This window comes from Rhineura floridana, chromosome 3 (assembly GCF_030035675.1).
Source record: "Rhineura floridana isolate rRhiFlo1 chromosome 3, rRhiFlo1.hap2, whole genome shotgun sequence".
NCBI lineage: Eukaryota > Metazoa > Chordata > Lepidosauria > Squamata > Rhineuridae > Rhineura > Rhineura floridana.
The window spans coordinates 206,738,767-206,759,136 of NC_084482.1; the positions used below are offsets into that span (position 1 = coordinate 206,738,767).

At 48.3% G+C, this 20,370-nt stretch overlaps 1 protein-coding gene across 3 annotated transcripts; it reads right to left on the reverse strand.

Annotated features, from left to right (window-relative positions):
- Positions 1 to 10,078: 10,078 nt before the first annotated feature.
- On the reverse strand, positions 10,079 to 19,828 carry LOC133381316 (zinc finger and SCAN domain-containing protein 16-like). Of its 3 annotated transcripts, XM_061620293.1 has the most exons (4): positions 19,715 to 19,828; positions 17,848 to 19,547; positions 14,205 to 14,331; positions 10,079 to 11,791 (listed from the first exon to the last, which is right to left on the reverse strand). In XM_061620293.1, exons 2-4 carry the CDS (start codon positions 18,658 to 18,660, stop codon positions 11,178 to 11,180), a joined length of 1,554 nt encoding a protein of 517 aa, XP_061476277.1. In that variant the 5' UTR covers positions 18,661 to 19,547; positions 19,715 to 19,828; the 3' UTR covers positions 10,079 to 11,177. The 3 variants fall into 3 exon arrangements, with proteins under 3 accessions (XP_061476277.1, XP_061476276.1, XP_061476278.1); XM_061620292.1 differs by lacking the exon at positions 19,715 to 19,828 and having other exon boundaries at positions 17,848 to 19,667; XM_061620294.1 differs by lacking the exon at positions 19,715 to 19,828 and having other exon boundaries at positions 17,851 to 19,666.
- Positions 19,829 to 20,370: the final 542 nt, after the last annotated feature.

Genomic DNA, 20,370 nt, shown 5'->3' on the forward strand with positions numbered 1-20,370 from the left:
GCATGTGGTTCCCAGAAAGTTGCCCGGAGAAAAGGTGGTACAAGTTACAAATTACATTAAAAGAAAAAAAGATCTGCTCCCTGTGATGCCCCTGTATTTTTATGACTGTGAATATGGTAAGTGCAGGTTTATTAAGGTATATATGGTAAGTGGATTGAGTTAGAGGGGGGAGTACGCAACAAGTACATGGGTTAGAATGCTGTATGATGATTGGCTGAGCGTTTGAATGGCTGAAGGTATAAATGAGAGGATGACAGTTGGTTCTTTTTTGGTGGGGGAGTTGTTGGCGGTTGGTTGTGGAGTGTGGATTGGAGTTGGTTGTGGGTTGGATTATATTTGGCTGGTATTTAGGCAGCATATATAAGACTGGAAACAAAGAATGACACTATATGAAACCATACGCTTGTTGAACATTCCTAATCTTGTTATTTCCTGGTGTTATCAAATAAATACTTTTATTGGTTTACCTAAAGCCTGATCCTTGGCTGGGGATTCACAGCCCAGAAGGGTGGGCAGGGTATTTACCAAGGCAGAAAAACAGTATCAAATGGTGGCAGCGGTGAAGGGATAGTGTATCATCAAAGTATCCAGGGCAACCCAGGGCTGTATGCTTTATAGACAAAGATACAGGGGGGTTGTGGACGGCAAGGGCACCCAGACACAAAGTAGCAATAAGCCATAGGGAGACAAGGCGAAGTCTCTAGCAGTATTGTTTACAGGGAGTGACAGGTGGTGCTGCCTAGCAGTGGGATCTTGTGAGATTGTGCTAGGGTGAGCAAAATAAAAATAAAAACTATGTTTCTCCCTGGTGGTAGCCATGGGTGGGAGCCTGACAGGTGGTGCCAGGGGTAGGAACATTACACTCCCCTTTTTGCAAGGGAAGTGAGAACTGCCATATAGGCCCCCACATGCAGCCGGTGGCCCCAAACACATTGTGGATCATGTGCCTATGGATCCTCACAGCCAGCAGCTGTGTCACTGATGGCCTTGCAGGTGGAGACTCGGGCCACATTCACATTCTACATTTGTTGTTGTTGTTATGTGCCTTCAAGTCAACTACGTCTTATAGCGACCCTATGAATCAGTGACCTCCAAGAGCATCTGTCATGAACCACCCTGTTCAGATCTTGTAAGTTCAGGTCTGTGGCTTCCTTTATGGAATCAATTCATCCCTTGTTTGGCCTTCCTCTTTTTCTACTCCCTGCTGTTTTTCCCAGCATTATTGTCTTTTCTAGTGAATCAGGTCTTCTCATTATGTGTCCAAAGTACGATAACCCCAGTTTCATCATTTTAGCTTCTAGTGACAGTTCTGGTTTAATTTGTTCTAACACCCAATTATGTGTCTTTTTCGCAGTCCATGGTATCCGCAAAGCTTTCCTCCAACACCACATTTCAAATGAGTTGATTTTTTTTTCTTATCTGCTTTTTTCACTGTCCAACTTTCACATCCATACATAGAGATCGGGAATACCATGGTCTGAATGATCCTGACTTTAGTGTTCAGTGATGCATCTTTGCATTTGAGGACCTTTTCTGGTTCTCTCACAGCTGCCCTCCCCAGTCCTAGACTTCTTCTGATTTCTTGGCCATTGTCAATGTCCTCATTGTCAACTGTAAAGTTACATAAATCTGTTGTCATCACTTTAGTCTTTTTGACGTTGAGCTGTAGTCCTGCTTTTGTGCTTTCCTCTTTAACTTTCATCAGCATTAGTTTCAAATCATTACTGGTTTCTGCTAAAATACCACTTTAATCAGTCTTGGCTTCCCCGAAAGAAGAAATTGTCAGAGTAGTTGAACAATCAGTCCCACTTTCCAGGGAACTCTGGGAACTGTAGTTCTGTGAGGGGAATAGGGATCTAACAACTCTCCACACCCTTCACAAACTACACTTCCCAGGATTCTTTGGGGGAAGCCGTGATGGTTGAAAGTGGAACAATAGTAGAATAACTGCATGGTGCGACTGTGGTCTCAGTGGCTGCTGGTGCTCATTGGGACTGGTAGGGCAGAAAGCTGAGAAGCCAACAGGAAGTGGAGCCGTATCCAAACGAGCAGTTTGCAGTATTAAGCCACCATCTGGAAAGCAAAACCTACATGGCTGAAATAATTGGCTGTTACTGCCATGTTTACTCTTTTCTCCACTTCCCTCTCTCTGTTCTTTCCCCTTTATAAAATGTTAAGATTATAAACTCCTCTTGTACTCTGTATAATCCCATGAGCATTGATAGCACCATACAAGTTTTTTTCAAAAAAATACATGTCCTGACACATCATCTTGGCAACTTTAAAGTGCACGAGTCAGCCTTTGCCAACCTGATGCCCTCCAGCTGTGCCTCCAACACCACCTCTCTGAGGAAATAATTCCATAAGCATATTCAAACATATAGTTATTGATGCAATAATAGTGCATTAGTGGTGGATTTATACTGGATTGTCCACACATCATTCTGCTTTCTTAGGCCCCATTTGCACTACACATTTAAAGCAGCATTGTACCGCTTTAAACAGTCATGGCTTCCTCCCAAAGGGTATTGATATTGCATATCGCCATCCCAGTTTGTTGGGAGTAAAGCACTAACATAAGTTACAAGTGACCTGAACTGAGGGGGGGGGGGACAATAGACAGCAAGGCAATCTATTCTTCCCTCTGCTGATTCCTCCTCTAAAATGTTTATTGTTTTTGCAGGCTTTGCTCCTCCCTTCTTTCCTGTCTTTGTTCTCAGTTAGTGAGTAATGGCTCCCTGAGTGGAAGGTGCAGGCTGCTTCAGCAGGTATGACTTTACCTCTTTGTAGTAATAACCCTCAAGTTTCTTTATTCTTTCAACTACCAATCTTAACAGATTAGTTATTTCTGCACTCTGCTGCAATATACAGTATATATGTGAAAACTCTTAACACTGATACCATCATGAGCGCAAATCATGAATGTACAATTAAAAAAGGGCATCTGGAAGGTCCCATAGGCTGAAACCCTGGAGAGCTGCTGCCAGTCAGAGTAGACACTATTGAGCTAGATGGACCAATGGTCTGACTCAACATAAAGCAGCTTCCTACTTTGTTTACCATAGCCTAGGGAGGGGACCTCAGGTGCAGGGACTGAATAAGGCCCTCCAGGCCTTTCTTTGTGGCCCTCGGTACTCTCCCCAGCCACATAGTATCATAGAATAGTAGAGTTGGAAGGGGCCTACAAGGCCATCAAGTCCAACCCCCTGCTCAATGCAGGAATCCAAATCAAAGCATTCCCAACAGATGGCTGTCCAGCTGCCTCTTGAAGGCCTCCAGTGTCGGAGAGCCCACTACCTCCCTAGGTAATTGGTTCCACTGTCGTATGGCTCTAACAGTTAGGAAGTTTTTCCTGATGTCCAGTCGAAATCTGGCTTCCTGCAACTTGAGCCCATTATTCCGTGTCCTGCACTCTGGGACAATCGAGAAGAAATCCCGGTCCTCCTCTGTGTGACAACCTTCCCTGTTCTTGAAGAGTGCGATCATATCTTCCCTCAGTCTTCTCTTCCCCAGGCTAAACATGCCCAGTTCTTTCAGTCTCTCTTCAGAAGGCTTTGTTTCTAGTCCCCTGATCATCCTCGTTGCCCTCCTCTGAACCTGTACATCTCCTCTCCACACCCCTGACCAGCCCTGCTCCCTGCCCTCCTCGAGTACGCTTGCCTGGCTGGAATTTGTCTTTCTACTAGGATAATACCTCTTGCTTGCCGGGATGGAGGATGGAGAGGAGTGTGCACTGCCTGCTGTACAAAGATAAGAGCTGTGTCTGTTGCTCTGCCTTCTTTTGCCTCTAGCTGCGGTAGGCCACGCCCACTTTTGCCATCTGGCCCCTGAAGATTGGCCACAGGGAAAGGTAGCCATCAGGCTGGACAAGGTTCCCCACCTCAGATCTAGCCTGATGAAGAGTTCTGGAGAATTCAAAGGCTTGCACACTATTTTTGTGATCTTTTGGTTGGCCTTAATACAAGGCTTGCCCTAATATGGCTTCTGGATGTTTCTTATGGGCCCAACACAGCCATCTTTACTTTGTATATAAATATGTTAACTTGTCATTCCATAAACAAATACTAGATGGCGGCAGTGGCCTTCCAGAGTCTCTCTCCCTTGGAATGAAAACCAGCTATACCTGACCAAGCGGGGTGTGGGGGCGGGACCCAGGGGGGATGTGCGCCGAGGTTTGATTCTACTTTACATAGGCATATTTGATCAGTTGCTTTTTCAGGAAAAGCAATGCACCATAATTTTTGATTCTATAGGTGTAGATCAAGACCAGTTGGACATTTCCTGTGTTTTGCAATAACTAGTAGTTTGGGAGATTCGTTTGTTTGACAAACTGAAGCCATGGACACAATTGGCATAAAAGACAAAAAATGCAAATTCTAAAAACAATAAATCAGTGGTGGCTGGCAGTAGTATAGTGGCAAATTCAGAAGTGCAGGGTCCCTTCATGTTCATAATCACACACACACAGACAAACACTTTTTGCTGCTGGGTTGAGAATGAGATCCTTGTTAATGCCTTCTCCCACAACAAGAGACGTCCCTAGGAGCCAATCAGCACGAAAGGGGAGAGTGTTAGCTACTGAGAAGAGTCTCCTCAGTGGCTCACTCACCTCCTTTCACTCTGATTGGCTCCAAGCAGCAGGAAAGGTCAAGGAAGCGTGTTAGAAATTTCTTCTCAGTGGCTAATACCCATCCCTGTTATGCTGATTGGATCGTAGGATGCTGGAGATATAGGGAACCTGCTCCCAAAAAAGTAAGGGGTCTAAGACACACACACACACACACAGACCCTGGACAACTACACCACTGGTGGCTGGTTCCCATTGGACCTGGCAGGGTAGAAGTACTGGAGCCCAACAGTATGTGGAGCCTTGGCAGGGACAACTCCTACTTTTGTCCCCTTTCTCCTCCCTGCTGAATTCTACAAAGGGCAACATAGAGACTAAAGAGATGGAATTGGCCAGGCAGGGCCATCATAAAAGGCAGGAAGGCGGGGGACTGGCTGACTGAGGCTAGACTGAGGTTGGTGGGCCAGTGCCCTGTTTGCCCTAAGGGACCAGCCTCCACTGATAAAATTATGCCTACAAACTTTAAAAACAATAAAACTATTTCTGCAGGTGTACAATTATTATTCCATAAATGAGTAGATCACACTTCAGAGAAAGCCTTCTGTAACAAAAATGTCTTCCCTGGGCGCCTAAACATCTTGATGCCTGCTTGATTTCAGCTGGGAAATGATTCCAGAGGGCTGGGGCTACAACGCTAAAAGCCCAGTTTCTAGTTTAAAGCACCTCTAGACATTGCAGTGCTCTCAGTGGTGTCTCGACTGAGGAGTGCAGTTGCCAGGCAGGGATGTAGATACAGTTTGGGGGGAGGCAGTCCCTTAGGTTACATGAAACAAATTAATTTCTTAAAAAGCACACTTCCATTCAATCTCTCAAAAACATTTAGGCTGCAATCTCATATCCATTTACCTGAGAGTAAGCTCCATTGAACTCATTAAACGCATATAGGATTGTGCTGTTAACACAGACACTTTTGAAACTGAATCCAAGACTATATTTGCTCTGAAATTTTGACCATTTCTTTCGTGTTGTCCCAGAATGAGGCAACAAAGCCAGCCCCTATCTACCTTCACTCTTGCTTACAAACAGTTTCTCCTATACATACTGAGCATGAACCCCTTCCCCGAGCATAAGAACATAAGAAGAGCCTGCTGGATCAGGCCAGTGGCCCATCTAGTCCAGCATCCTGTTCTCACAGTGGCCAACCAGGTGCCTGGGGGAAGCCCACAAGCAGGACCCGAGTGCAAGAACACTCTCCCCTCCTGAGGCTTCTGGCAACTGGTTTTCAGAAGCATGCTGCCTCTGACTAGGGTGGCAGAGCACAGCCATCATGGCTAGTAGCCATTGATAGCCCTGTCCTCCATGAATTTGTCTAATCTTCTTTTAAAGCCATCCAAGCTGGTGGCTATTACTGCGTCTTGTGGGAGCAAATTCCATAGTTTAACTATGTGCTGAGTAAAGAAGTACTTCCTTTTGGAAGTATGAAGTATGGATCCTTATGAAGCCTAATATTAACCCAGCTGTGAAAAAGGCAAATTCCATGCTAGGGATCATTAGGAAAGGCATTAAAATAAAACTGATGCTATCATAATGCTGTTGTATCAATCTGTGGTGAGGCAGCATTTGGAATATCGTGTACAGTTCTGGTCGCCTCACCTCAGAAAGGATATTGTAGAGCTGGAAAAGTTTCAGAAAAGGGCAACCAGAATGATCAAGGGGATGGAGCGACTCCCTTACGAGGAAAGGTTGCAGCCTTTGGGGCTTTTTAGTTCAGGGAAAAGGCAAGTCAGAGGAGACATGATAGAAATGTATAAAATTATGCACGATGTGCAGGATGTGGATAGAGAAACATTTTCCTCTTTCATAACACTAGAACTCGTGGACATCCAGTGAAGCTGAATTTTGGAAGATTCAGGACAAAAGAAAGTCCTTCACGCGGCGCATAGCTAGCTATGGAATTTGCTCCCGGAAGAGGCAATGATGGCCATCAATTTGGATTCATGGAGGATAAGGCTATCAGTGGCTACTAGCCATGACTGCTATGCTCTGACCCCCCAGTCAGAGACAACATGCTTCTGAATAACAGTTGCTGGAAACCACAGAATGGGAGAGACCTTTGCGCTCAGATCCTGCATGGGGGCTTCCCATTGGGGCATCTGGTTGGCCACTCTGAGAACAGTGTCAGCTCTACACTGCATCAGCAGTGTCAGGGGGGCCTGGAAATTCCTGGGTCTTTGGCAGGGAAGGAAAGTCCTTAGCCAGCAGTCAGGTTGTAAATCTGCCAGGCCTATCTGAAGCATGCTTGCCGAGTCAGAAGTCCAGAAGCGAGGTCAGTGGAGGTCCGGGATCAATTGCCAAGGAGGTCAGTCAAAGAGATGCTGCAGGGAAACTAGGTCTACACAAAGCCACGCCTGACGTTGCAGTCAGCAACAAGCTGCAGCCAAGGTGTGCCTTATAAAGAGCAGGATGGACAGCAGGTGTGAGCCCTCAGCGTTTGGGCCTTAAGGAGACAGGCCTGCCTCTCTTCTGCCTGACCTTCTGCTGTCTACGTTCTGCAGGTGAGGGGGGAGTATCCTGTTCACTGTCTGTGTCTGGCTGCAGGGCCTCTGCTGTCCCTGGTGTGCTCTGCAGCTGAGGGGCAGAAGGAGCTGGATTCTCAGGAGGCTCCTCCGTGTCTCCTGCTGCTCCTGGGTCTGCTGCTGTTACTCCCGAGTCGTCCTCATCTGAGGAGTCCTCTGACGGGGCCATGACAAACAGGATGCTGGACTAGGTGGGCCATTGGCCTGACCCAGCAGGCTTTTCTTCTCATATAGACAGGATCAGTAAATCCTATGTGAACGAGTACCATTCATGCTGGTGATGAGATGACAAACCCACCCTACATTCAAAGCACATTTGGAGCACATGGTTCTGGCAAAGAATCCTGGAAACCGCAGAGCAGCACTTCCCAGCTCCTAAACTGCACCAGCAGTTCCTAGGATTCTTTGGGGAGAGCCATGCGCTTCAAGCTTGCGTTAAATGTAGGGTTCCCAAACCAGCCTGTGGATGGCCAGCGGTTCCCACGTTTCATTCAGTTAGTCTGCAGCATGTCCGTGACATCCACAAAGAAACAATAAAACACTTCTTTTACTTCGTACATTGCGTTATGTATGACAGTATGAATTCTATGGAATGCAAATGGCAATACAATAAAATGTAAGAAATAAAGGAAGAAAAATACAATTAAAAATCATACAGCATCTAGCACAGTCCATTGCTAAAACAGGCAGAAAAATCATTAAGCCTTCTACCAAGACCACCAGTAGTTTTCAAGTGGTCCATGGGGGTGGGTGTTTGGGAACCACTGCTTTAAATGTGTCTGCCGTGGATGTGACCATTGATAATTAGACAAATTCATGGAAGACAAGGCTATTAATGACTACTACTTGCCGGCTAATAATGCTGGGAAAAACAGAAGGGAGTAGAAAAAGAGGAAGGCCAAACAAGAGATGGATTGATTCCACAAAGGAAGCCACAGACCTGAACTTACAAGATCTGAACAGGGTGGTTCACGACAGATGCGCTTGGAGGTCGCTGATTCACAGGGTCACCATAAGTTGTAGTCGACTTGAAGGCACATAACAACAACAAACTTGTCACAATGGCCAAGTTATACCTCTACTGTGGGAGGCAGTGAATGCCACTGAATACCAGTTGCTGGAACTCACAAGCGGAGTGGGCACTGTCTGTTCTCGCACTCAGGCCCAGCTTCCGGGCTTCCCATTGGGGCATCTTAGTTGTCCACTTTGAGAACAGGATGCTGGACTAGATGGGCCACTGGCCAGATCCAGCAGGGCTCTTCTTATGAGTTGGCCCAAAACGTAATCCTGTGTATGAGAGCTTGCCAACATACCCACCTTTTCGCCAGAAAGCAGCCCCCAACCACCCTCCACCAGCGAGGTCACATTTGAAAAAGAGCTGCAGTCCTCAGAAGCAAAGCATTTTATTCACAGTATCAACACTGATATAATATACAGTATATATACATAATTTATAGCTCTTCTTTTCAGTCTGAGACGAGTCCTGCCCAGTCTTGCTCCATATTTTTTATCAGCCTGCCTTGCCCCCCAATGATGTTGAGACTCCAGTTTCCCAGAGTCCCATTGGCCATGCTGGCTGAGGCTGATGGGAGTTCCAGCTCAAAACATCTGAAGGGGACCAGGATGAGAGAAGGCTGCTTTAGACCAGGCAGTGGGGAACCCAGCCCCAACCGGTGTGGCCAACGGCCAGGGATTATGAGAGTTGGAAGACCAAAGAACATCAGCCGCAAATCCTGAGGGGCTAGTTCTCTAGTTGCAGGGAGTGTTTTTGGGAAACCCCCCTTTGATGGACTCCAACTCCCAGCAGCCCACAAGGGTCAATTGTCAGAGGATGATGGGAACTGTAGTCCAGCAACATCTAGAGGACTACCAGCTCCTCAGCCCTGAACAGACGGCTTTTTGGAGTGATCCATTATGTTCTGCAGGGCTTTGGGCGATCCTAGTACACAGAGAAAAGAACACAAGGGGGCAGGGAAACTGCCTTAGATCTGATCAGTTGTCTTAAACATGTTAGTTTATGCCTGAAGCTGATGGGGAACTGTGGTCCAAAATATGGCCAACCTGGCTTGGGGCTGATGGGAGTTGGGAGTCCAAAGCCTAGGATACCACCAGATTTGGAAAGGCTGGCTTAGGCCTACCCTCCTCAGCTGGGATCCCCCCTCCCCCTCACACAATTAGGCTTGAAAATTCCACCTATTGGCTCTCCTGAGAAGCTCTTCCCAAGCCTAATTGCTGTGATGGGGGGGCAGGGAGGGCCAAGGATGGGGGGGCCTGTGGGTTGGATGGGAAAGCCCCCCTGGCCGCAGGTTGGCCACCCCTGGCCTAGGACCAAAACACAGCCCAAGTGAGAGAGATCCACGAATGGATTTCCCAATGGTTTTTTAAAAAATACTTCAAGGCATCTGTGGGTGAGCTCCGATCGAACAGTAAGACCTCTTTCTCCCAGGTACGTCAGCAGAAAGGTTCCAGCGTAGAGGTCTCCCTGTGTTGTCTCTGCACAAGAATATTGATTAATTTTTGTGTAGAGGCACATTTCAATTCCTTGCACATAGAAAGCCAGCTTAGCCTTCTCCCTGACATGGTAGGTTTTTTATATGCAGGAAGGCCAGCACCCTGCTGAAGCTAAGCAGAGTCGGGTCTGGTCAGTGCCTGGATGAGAGACCGCCTGGGAACCATATGTAAACCACCTTGGGCTTCTATCATGAGAGGAAAGGCGGGGTATAAATGTAATAAATAAATACATTTAATTAATTAATTAATTAATTTGTATAGAGGCACACTGAAATTCCCTGCAGAGATGCAAAATATATATTGCATATATACATATATATATTTATGTGCAGGGTTTTACGTTTTAATTTTTTTTTTCAAAGTACGGAGGAGTATTCAGGCCTGCAAGTCTCCCCTGAAGAATGAAGCAATGCAACCAAACCAGTCTGATCAATGGTGCTTTTAATAGCGAGTAAATGAGTACAGGTCCCTGCCCTGAGGAACTTACAATTTAGGGGCCAAACTAAAATGTGACATCATTTGTACAGAATGGTTTTTTTTAAAGTGTAAAGACCAGACGCAGCCCTCTCTCCCTAATCTTGCAGGGGAGAGAGAAAAAGGCCTTTACCCTTTGTTCTCAATTGCAGTTTGAAGCAGACTGCCTTGGAGGATGGCTACTTGCCAAGGTTGGATGGACACCTTTCAGGGATGCTGAGCAGTGTACCTTCTGCATTAGCAGAGGGTTTAACTAGATGGCCTTTGAGATTCCTTCCAGATCTACAATTGTACGATCTGGGTCGGCCTCTTGTGCTTTATCTTTACAGTAGGGCCCTGCTTATATGGCGGGTTAGGGACCAGGCCCCTGCTGTAAAGTGGAAACCGCCGTAAAGCGGAACCCATTGACTATATGGGTTGCGTTGCGTGAAAATGACGTGAAAATGCCGCAAAATGCCAAAAACCCGCAAAATTGGCTTTAAAACAGGGAATTTCCCCTAATTGAAAGCCGCCGCATCAGCGGAACACCGGAAAGCAGGGCCCTACTGTACCTTTAAAACCATGCTTGCAATTGCTAACTAGGTGACTGGTGTTACAATTTGTTTGTAAACTGGTATTATTTTTAGTTTGTTTAGATTGTAAGCACCTCAGGGCAGGGACCTCTCCTCTTGAGGTCTGTAACACAATATGCACACTGAAGGTACTATACAAAATTGTCATGTTTAACCAATTTGTTCCAGGGACTCTTGTGGTGATCCAAGCGGTACAAAATATGATTCAATGCACGTTTATTTCCTACAGGTGACTATTTTCCTCTTCTGCAGTTCTCCCTCTCTCTCTCTCTCTCTCTCTCTCTCTCTCATATGCACGCACACACCACACACATATGAGAGCAAAAAAAGTAAACCTAGTGAAGCTTTACTTTTTTTCAAAGTGTTCAAAGTGGAGCTAGCCAGATCTAACAATACAGCAGAGGATCTCCTTACATGGATTCTCTGATATACTGTCAGGCTTGACTAGCCCTGAAGCTGTGCCCTTAAGTAAGGTCATCAGAGGTTCTCTTTGGCATGGGTCCTCTGATGTCTAGAAAGGTGCGAGCTTTGGATGAAGCTCTTCCCACAGCTGGAACACTGAAAAGGCTTGTCCCCCGTGTGAGTCCTCCTGTGTTTCAGGAACGACGACTTGTCGTTGAAGCTCTTCCCACAGTCGGAGCATTTGTACGGTTTCTCCCCCGTGTGGATTCGGTGATGCTGGAAGAGGTGTGCGTTCCTGCGGAAGCTCTTCCCGCAGAGAGAACACTTGTAAGGCTTCTCCCCTGTGTGCATCCTCCGGTGAGCCATGAGCCTCGAGTTCCACTTGAAAGTCTTCCCACAATCAGCACAAATATTTTTGCTCTTGCCCTTGTGGGCTCCTGGATGGAGTGGTGCTTCATGGGGTTTGCTTTGGACGGGCCCCCTCCGACGGCATTCCTCCACTGTAATCTCTGGGCTGTTTCCCTGCGCCCTCCCCAGCACGTGCTCATTCACAGAGGCAACTCCCAACTTCCAGCACTGGGGAAAATCCTGTTGGGCTTGTCCCAGCGTAATCTGATGAACTTCCACCTTTTCTGGCCTTTCCCACTGAAGGTGATGCTGGTTGTTCTCGTTTGCCTCCTTGCAGACTTCTGGAATAAATGAGAGAAGCTCAACGTGAGTAATGTTAACGCTGGACAGAAAACCCCATTTCTACTGGACTACCCTACAGGGTTGGCACTGGAGTGGTGGTGGCCCTTGCATTATGTTGTGCACTGCCCTGAGAGCCTCCGGGCTGTGGGCGGTATATAAATCGAATAAAATAAATAAATAATAAATAATTACATGGTGGGAGCAATGGGTTAATATTAAAATGACAGACTGGGAAGAGCATAATGGCACCACAAGTCACAAGTGTCTGCGTTCACACATACTGACAAACCATGGTTTGTTCTAACCATGGTTTGTTCAGCAAAGCAAGAGTCACCTTCCAGGCAAGCAAACAAGCCATAGTCCGTTTCTCCAAAGCTTGGATTGTTTTCCAGGTGCTCTTGAGCTTGGCGAGGTGTCTAGGATAGAGTGGCCAAACAAACCATAAATAAGGAAGGCACTTAGGTGACACCAAACCATAGTTAAAACAAACCACAGTTTGTAAGCCAGTAACAAAACAAATTATGTTTAGTCTGTTGGGCTCAGACAAACCACATTTCAGTTAAATGCAAGGAGCGTCAATCTTTTTAGGTTCATTGACCCATTTGGATTTTTGGAGCGAGTGCCATAGGCGCCACTCCCCCTCTGGTCACTTCTCTTCCCCTCTCCCCAATCAGCGCCCCCAGCCCCAAGAAACAGAAAGAGAGAAAGTGTTTGAACACACGCTTTGCTTTTCTGGGCAAAAGTCAGATCCAGCAGAGATAATCTGAGCCTCGAAAAGCACATAGAGCTGAAAGAGGAAGTGGGAAAGAGTGTCACTCTTCCAATGTCCTCCCTGAGTAGTTCTTTAGAGGAACTCACCATCTCATGACCAAGGAGGCAGTCGGGGTGGGACCAGCTCAGAAGCTTCACGGGTGCAAGTGGAAGACCCTAAGGGATGCCATTGCACCCACAGGTACCGCATTATGTGCAAACCAGGCCTGTGTGTGAATTGTTCACATTTTTAGTCACATCACCTTAAGACAGCCTTTCCCAACCAGTGTGCCTTCAGATGCTGTTGGACCACAACTCCCATCAGCCTCAGCCAGCATTGCCAATGGTCAGGAAAGATGGAGATTGTGGTCCAACAACATCTGGAGGCACACTGGTTGGGAAAGGCTGCCTTAAGAACATGGGAACACAAGAAGAGTCCTGCTGTATCGGCCCAAAGGCCCATCTAATCTCTGGGAAGCCCACAAGCAGGAAGTGAGCGCAATCTCTCCCGTGGTTGCCCTCCATTCTGCCTCAGCACATGGGGCTTCCATAGAGGCATCATGGCTACCAGCCTCTTCATTTGAGGCTTTTTAGTTTAGTTTAGAAAAAAAAAGGAAGATGGCGTGGTGCAGGGAGAAGGTGGAGAGGACCTGGGAGAGACTGAGGTTGAAATCCCCACTTGGCCATGAAGCTCGCTGGGTGACTTTGGGCCAGTCACAGTCTCTCAGCCTAACCTACCTCACAGGGTTGTTGTGAGGAGAAAATGGGAGAGGGAGGAGAATCAGGGCTGGCACCAGATGGCAGCCAGGTCGGGCCCTGGCCGAGGGCTCCTGGGTCTCAAGAAGCCCTCCTTAGGGTGGGTGGGTAGTGCTCCGTTCTGTGATCTGCAGTGGATTGCGGAAGGGAGCGCTACCCACCCACCCTAAGGAGGAGCCCTTCAGGGAGAAGTAGGTGGGGCGTGGTTGCGTGCGTGTGCCAGGGCAGGCTGGTGCCCAAGGGCCCTGGCATGCCTGGCGTCAGCCCTGAGGACAATCATGTATGCCACCTTGAGCTCCTTGGAGGAAGGGCAGGATATAAACATCGTAAAGAAAAATAATTATAGAAACACTGAAACATTCAATGAAGCTGAATGTTGTAAGATTCAGAACAGACAAAAGAAAGGATTCTTCACACAGCGCAGAGTTAAACTATGGAATTTGTTCCCACAAGAGGCAGCGACTGCCACCAACTTGGGTGGATTTAAAAGAGAATTAGACAAATTCATGGAGGAGGAAAAGGCTATCAAAGGTAGTAGCCACAATGGCTATATTGTCCCTCCACTGTTGTCTCATCTGGGCCAAAGGTCTGGATCAGGCCAAAGGGGGCCCATCTAGCCCAGCATCCTGTTCCCACAGTGGCCAACCAGGTGCCCCACTGGGAAGCCCAAAAGCAGGACCTTAGCGTAAGAACAACACTCTTCCCACTTTGGATTCTTGGCAACTGGTATTCAGGAGCCAAATGATACTGCCCCGCCCCCCAACACTGGATGTGGCACATGCCCATCTATTCTTTGCTTAGGCTGCAGTCACCCTTATGCAAAAGCTGTCAGTGGAAGGGAGGATGGCAAGCAGGCCCCGGGAGAGGGAGGGAGGCCGAGAACCTCAGCGTGCCAGAAAAACATACCCAGCAAACTGGCATCCTCAGCAGTCTCTTCTTTGACTTCTCCGCTGACCGACCTGACCTCTGCACCCAGCTGCGTCCGCCTGACTTCAGAGAAACCAACAGCATGCTCCTCAAACAGGCCTGGCACCTAAAAGAGCAAGGAAGACTCATTCAAGCCATGCCTGTAGTCCTCAGGGGAAGAGCCATGGCCAAGCCAGGCCCAGCGCTAGCAGGTGGTTAGGTTGGGCACCCGCCGAGGGCCCCTGCAGCTGACACGGGCCCTTGCTGCTGGGGCTGGGCAGGCGTACCTCCCATTCCATGATCTGCACTAGCATCAGATGGTGGAGCATGTGCCCTGCGACCCGATGCTGGCGCAGATCGTGGAGTGGGAGCCACCATCCCAGGCAACAACAACACACACACCCGCCGGTGGCACAGACTGGCCGCACCACTTACCACGTTGCCGGGTCAGCATGTGCATGCTTGCCGTCACCTAAGATGGTGGTGGGGGATCGACATGGCCCCACTGCAATCTTGGGTGATGGCAAGCATGCATGCACACCGCGCTAACGTGCTGACACGGCCGGGGCTATTTCAGCCCCACCATCACCGCCGCCGCCACCTTCAAGGGCTCGCTGCAGTGTGGTGCCAGCCTTGGCCCTGGCTCAGTAGCGGAGCATCCGCTTTGCATGCAGAAGGTCCCAGGTTCAGTCCCCAACGGCACCTCCAGGGAAGGCTGGGAAAGACTCCCTGCCGGAGTACCACCCCCTATATATGCATATATGTGTGCATGTCTGTGTATATGTATCTCTATTATTTCATGCATTTTAATTGCATTTTATGTATTTTAATGTTTGTGTGATTTTTATTGTGTACAATTTTATTATGTATGTGCTCGATTTTATTGTGAGCCGCCCTTGGTGCCCTATTATAGGGTAGAAGGGCGGGATAGAAATCTTTTAAATAAATAAATAAAGACGCCCAACTGCTCCTTAAATTTCAGTGCGATAAAACATGGATAAAACCCTAAAACTACGAATAGGAGTGATAAGAATTGGCTATATTTGTTGAGATTAGGAGCACACTCAATTGAGCTCCCCTTAGCTTTTAAATGGAAATGGAAATGGACTGCCTTCAAGTCGATCCCGACAAATAGGGTTTTCATGGTAAGCGGTATTCAGAGGGGGTTTACCATTGCCTTCCTCTGAGGCTGAGAGGCAGTGACTGGCCCAAGGTCACCCAGTGCACTTCGTGGCTGTGTGGGGATTCCAACCCTGGTCTCCCAGGTCACAGTCCAACTCTCTAACCACTACACCACACTGGTGTAATGCGGGAAGGCCCTTCTGAGCTTTGTTGCAGCTAACGCAAACAAGGCTACCCTGTGAGTGACAAATTTATCTGTATCTGTCAGCAGCCATCTGAGCTTAAGCGCATCTGGTTGGCCTTCTAAACAAGTCTGACAAGGAAGGATGAACTTGGCCCTCGGTGAATTATATAAAGGGCAGTACAGAACATAATGCTCCATACCTTCCAATTGCCCTGAACCACAAACACACAGGCAATCTTTTGAGGTTTTGTGTGTATATACCAGCCAGATATTAAGTGAGCATCAGTTGAAATCTGAGCTGAGTGAAAGCACACCTTACAGGGGAAAATGTTAACTCACACCAATAAGTGGCCCTTTCGCGGCTTGATTGGGGCATACCAAATGGCAGACTTACAATTCTTTATATATTCAAAATCTTCTTGACCATCTTTGCCCAAAACTAAGTCCCGGATCTTAAGTTTGGATGTATCCTGCATTGTCATAGCTGAGGAGATTGAGTAACTCGGCATCAGGCATCTGCAGGATTGTACCCAACCTTCTTGGTTCTGTAGTTCCAAAAAGCAGAATTTTGCTAAATGGTGTTGTGGTAACTTTTTCCAATATGATATGATTGATTGTGTATATGTGAATTTAAAGAAGGGAGACCTACTTCACTCCTTAACTTTGTGTCAGGTGTACAACATGCTACGGCCAAAAGCAGGCGCGGGAACTCATTTCGGATTATATCTAGTTCATCTTTGCAATGCTCAGGCCAAATTGCTGTTCCGTATAAAAGATGAGACACAATCTTGGCCACGAAAACTTTTAGTGCTGGTTCTACCAAATGATAACCCTCGGTATAATAACGTTTCTTTATAGGCCCCAATAAATGAGTGGCTGAGGATGTAAATGCCTCAAGGTGGGTATGCCACAAGGTGTTTTCGGAGAAATGGAGCCCTAGGTATTTAAATGAGCGACCTGGTTCTATACTGTGCCCATCCAGAGTCCATTTGTGCCGCTCATGCCTCTTAGCAAAAACCACAACTATGGTCTTATTATAATTAGTAGATAGTCCTTTATGATTCCATAAAGGAAACCACAGACCTGAATTTACAAGATCTGAACAGGATGGTTCATGACAGATGCTCTTGGAGGTTGCTGATTCATAGGGTCGCCATAAGTCGTAGTCGACTTGGAGGCACATAACAACAACAACAAGATAGTCCTTCCTGCTTGCAATAAATTCCAAATTTGGTAAGCAATCTTCTCAGGCCCACACAGGTTAAAGCGATGAGATTGCTAATCTGGAGTCTTGTGGGCAGGGGGTGGACCTCTTTAGACAATCAAAAGGATTACTTCACTTACTTCAAAATGTGACAAGCCATCTCTGCATCTTTTGGGACCCCTTCTGCTCATTCTACTGGGTGGGGCTCTGGACATTTTGCCTTAATGGCACAATGATTAGGACAACCCACTCTCCACTAACAACTGGTAGCGAGGAGACCAAGCTGCGAATCAAGAAGGCTCCACCAGTTTGAATCTCCCCTCTGGCGCAAACTCATGGTGTCGCCCTCGACAAGCCACACTCCTGCTGTCTTTCATCAGCAGTGTGGGGGAGAATAACAGTGACCTACCTTACAGGTAGGTAAGATCCTCCATGACACAGAGTGGTAAGCAGCGGTAACACAGCCGAAGCTCTGCTCACGGCCGGAGTTTGATTCCAACAGAAGGAGGAAGTTCAATCTCCAGTAAAAGGGGTCAAGGTCCACTCAGCCTTCCATTCATCCGTGGTCGGTAAAATGAGTACCCGGCATATGCTGAGGGGTAAAGGAAGGCCGGGGACGGAACTGGCAATCCCACCCTATATATACGGTCTGCCTAGTAAACATCGCAAGACGTTACCCTAAGAGTTGGAAACGACTCGCACTACAAGTGCGGAGACACCTTTACCTTTTACCTTACAGGGATGTTGTAAGAACTGCAACAGTGCATGTGAAGCACTTTAAACCAGGGATGGGAAACTTCAGGAACTGAGGGACTGGCTGCGGCCCTCTAGGCCTGTCTATCTGGACTTGGGGACTCTTCCCTGGGTAAGACCGCTCACTGATTCCACTTTGCACCCTCCGTGAGTGTCCTTGACCTCTGATAATGCTTCTCACTGCCTAAATGGAGGATAGCGAGGGGAGTGCAAGCAAAATAACTCCACCAATTTTTGCTTCTGGCCCCACCCACTCCTGGTATGTGGCTTCTAGAAGGGAATGTGGCCCTCGGGCTGAAAAAAATCCCCCATCCCTGCTTTAAATACTCAAAAACAAACAGCATCAAAAACTTAGTAGTAGTAGCAGTAATATTTATTACCACCTGCGGTCTCTGTTTCTTAGCTGCTTGCTCCCTCTGCAGAAAATCCTCAGCGAGAGCCACCGCTTGAAAGCAAGTCTCTGGACTGTTGCCCCGGACCCAGCTCTGCATATCCTGAGGCAGGATGGTCAGAAACTGCTCCAGAATCAGCGCTTCAAGGATCTGCTCCTTCGAATGCCTCTCGACTTTCAGCCACCGGTGGCAAAGCTCCTCCAGCTGATTATACACCCCTCGCGGCCCCTCTGCCTCCTGGTAGCAGTAACGGCGGAAGTGTTGGCGCTGCTTCTCCCGGCTCAGGGCATCCCCTCGCAAAATGGCCGCCTTCACTTTCCCATAGTCCTCTCTGTCTCTGGCCTCCAGCCTGCTAAAGGCCTGCTCGGCTTCTCCGCTGAGGGCCGGCAGGAGTCGGGTTGCCCATTCTGCCTTGGGCCACCGGCAAGCCTTGGCCACTTGCTCAAAGGAGGCCAGAAAGGCCTTGGCGTCGTCCCATGGAGTGGGCTCCTCTGCAGACTGTGGGACCCCCCAAACTGACAGAGGACACTCCACAGTCTTCAGCAACTCCTGCCACTGAGCTTCCCAGTGCTGGTGCAGCCGTTCCTCAGGCTCCTGTTTAACCTGATTCGGTCCTTCCCACCTTGGAAATTCTGTAACATGGTCAGCTTCAACAATGGGCCCTTCCTCTTTCAATCTCTCCAACTCTATGCCAGTTTGGCACCCTGCTCCCATCTCTTGGCTGGCTTCCATTCCCAGCTCCCTGCGATGCCCAAACTCAGCCTGGCCGTGAAGCCTCATTTCCTGCTCCTCAAGAGCCATTCTCTCCTTATCTTGGCAAAGGACGACAACCTTACTCCCCACTCTGAGTTTCTGTGTGTTTTAACTTGTGAAAGGAGTAACCAGTCTCTGCCTGCTGCGCAAAAGATGCCAGGAGCCCTCACGGCACCTGAAAAGACAGATTTAGTGCAGCCTGAGCTTCGTGGGCAAGAGCCCACTTTGTCGCAAAGGCGACAGAGAGATGTCCAATCATGGGGTCGTCGACGGGTTCCTCTCCCTGTGTCTGACCAGAGCTGTAAGCTCAGAGAGGAGGCAGGAACTGAGGGGGCAAAGCCAAGGGACAGAGCCAAAGGGGCACCCCAGACCTACAAAGCCTGTTCCCTGAACAAGCAAAGTCCCAGCCCAAACCCGACACTTTTTATACCTTTTCCTGTCCAGGACAGCCCAACAGCCATCCAGGCTGTGTAGGGCCAGTCCAGCACCGAGCTTATTTTGCTGCCTAGGAGGAAGCCCCAAGGCTGCCCTTCGACTGGCTCACCGTGCAAGGCAGTTGCACCCAGGGCAAAGGGTTCCCTGTTCTAGCCCTGGAGACGCCTAGCGCCCTTCAAGGGCCCCCATCTGCAAGCCTCTGGGTCTTGCCCACTTTTCATGCCTCTTTCTTTCAGCAGCCCTTGACCCTGAGCCAACCCAGCACTCCAGACCTCACACTGTCATCGCTCCATTCCCTCACTTTGGTTTCCAACAAGTAAAAAATACAGGTATGGGGGGAGAGGCCGGAAGAAGAAACAGGAACGTCCGCTTTGAACTCACATCCTCCTCCTGGTCCTCTCTAGGCATTGAGCGGTTGTCTGTTTTTACCCTTCGGGTGCTGGTGGAGATCAACGCTACTCTTCCCCCCACCTTTTTTTTTGCACAGGAGGGGTCAGCTCCTTGCAAAAGAGACACAGATTGGGGTATCCACAAAAAGCCTTGCAGCACTTTAAAGGGCCTGTTGTTTTTCAGACAGAGGGCCGCATTCCCACGTGGGCAAGGCCGCATGCCCGTGGTGGGTGGGATCAAAGACAAAAGTGGGCGGAGCCATGGATATAATGCTTACCCTTTGTACATTCCAGCCCTGCACAAGTTAAAATGTGTTTGCCTTTAGCAGGACTGCAGGAACCTGACGCCGACGGGCCAAAGGCAGACCTCTGTGCCTCTCTGCATGGCTCTCCCCAGGCCACACCCCCTCTTCCACCGGCCACGCCCTTCCCACTGGCCACGCCCTCCTTGAGTGTTCTTGCCCTGGCTAGAATGTGTCCTTGAACTGAAAGAAGGATGGTGTGTGTGTAAAAGCCATTTTATGGCATCAGATTTAATGCTGCGTCTAGTCCAGAAAATTCTGGGAACTGTTTGTTGGGACAGACTACGCAGCTACCCAATCATCTTTCTCTACCTGGTTCCCCCTGTATAAAACTACCTTTGGCCTGGAGAAATACTTTTCTTTCCTTACAGTTCCATCTTTGAGAAAATCCTTTACTGCCCTACGTTTGCAAGTCCATGCCCTCTGCTTTCCGGGAGGGGAGGTATGCAAGTGTTCCAGTCCATCAAAGGTTCTGTATCTGCCAAAACGATGTGGTTGAAGATATTGTTCATTACTTACTAGGCTGTCCCTTATATAAATCTCCAAGGCGGAAACTTTTCTCGGCTATTCCCCACCTCCTGTCAGATAGACCCCCCTTGGAACAAATATGCAATTTACTTGTGGGCGGTGAC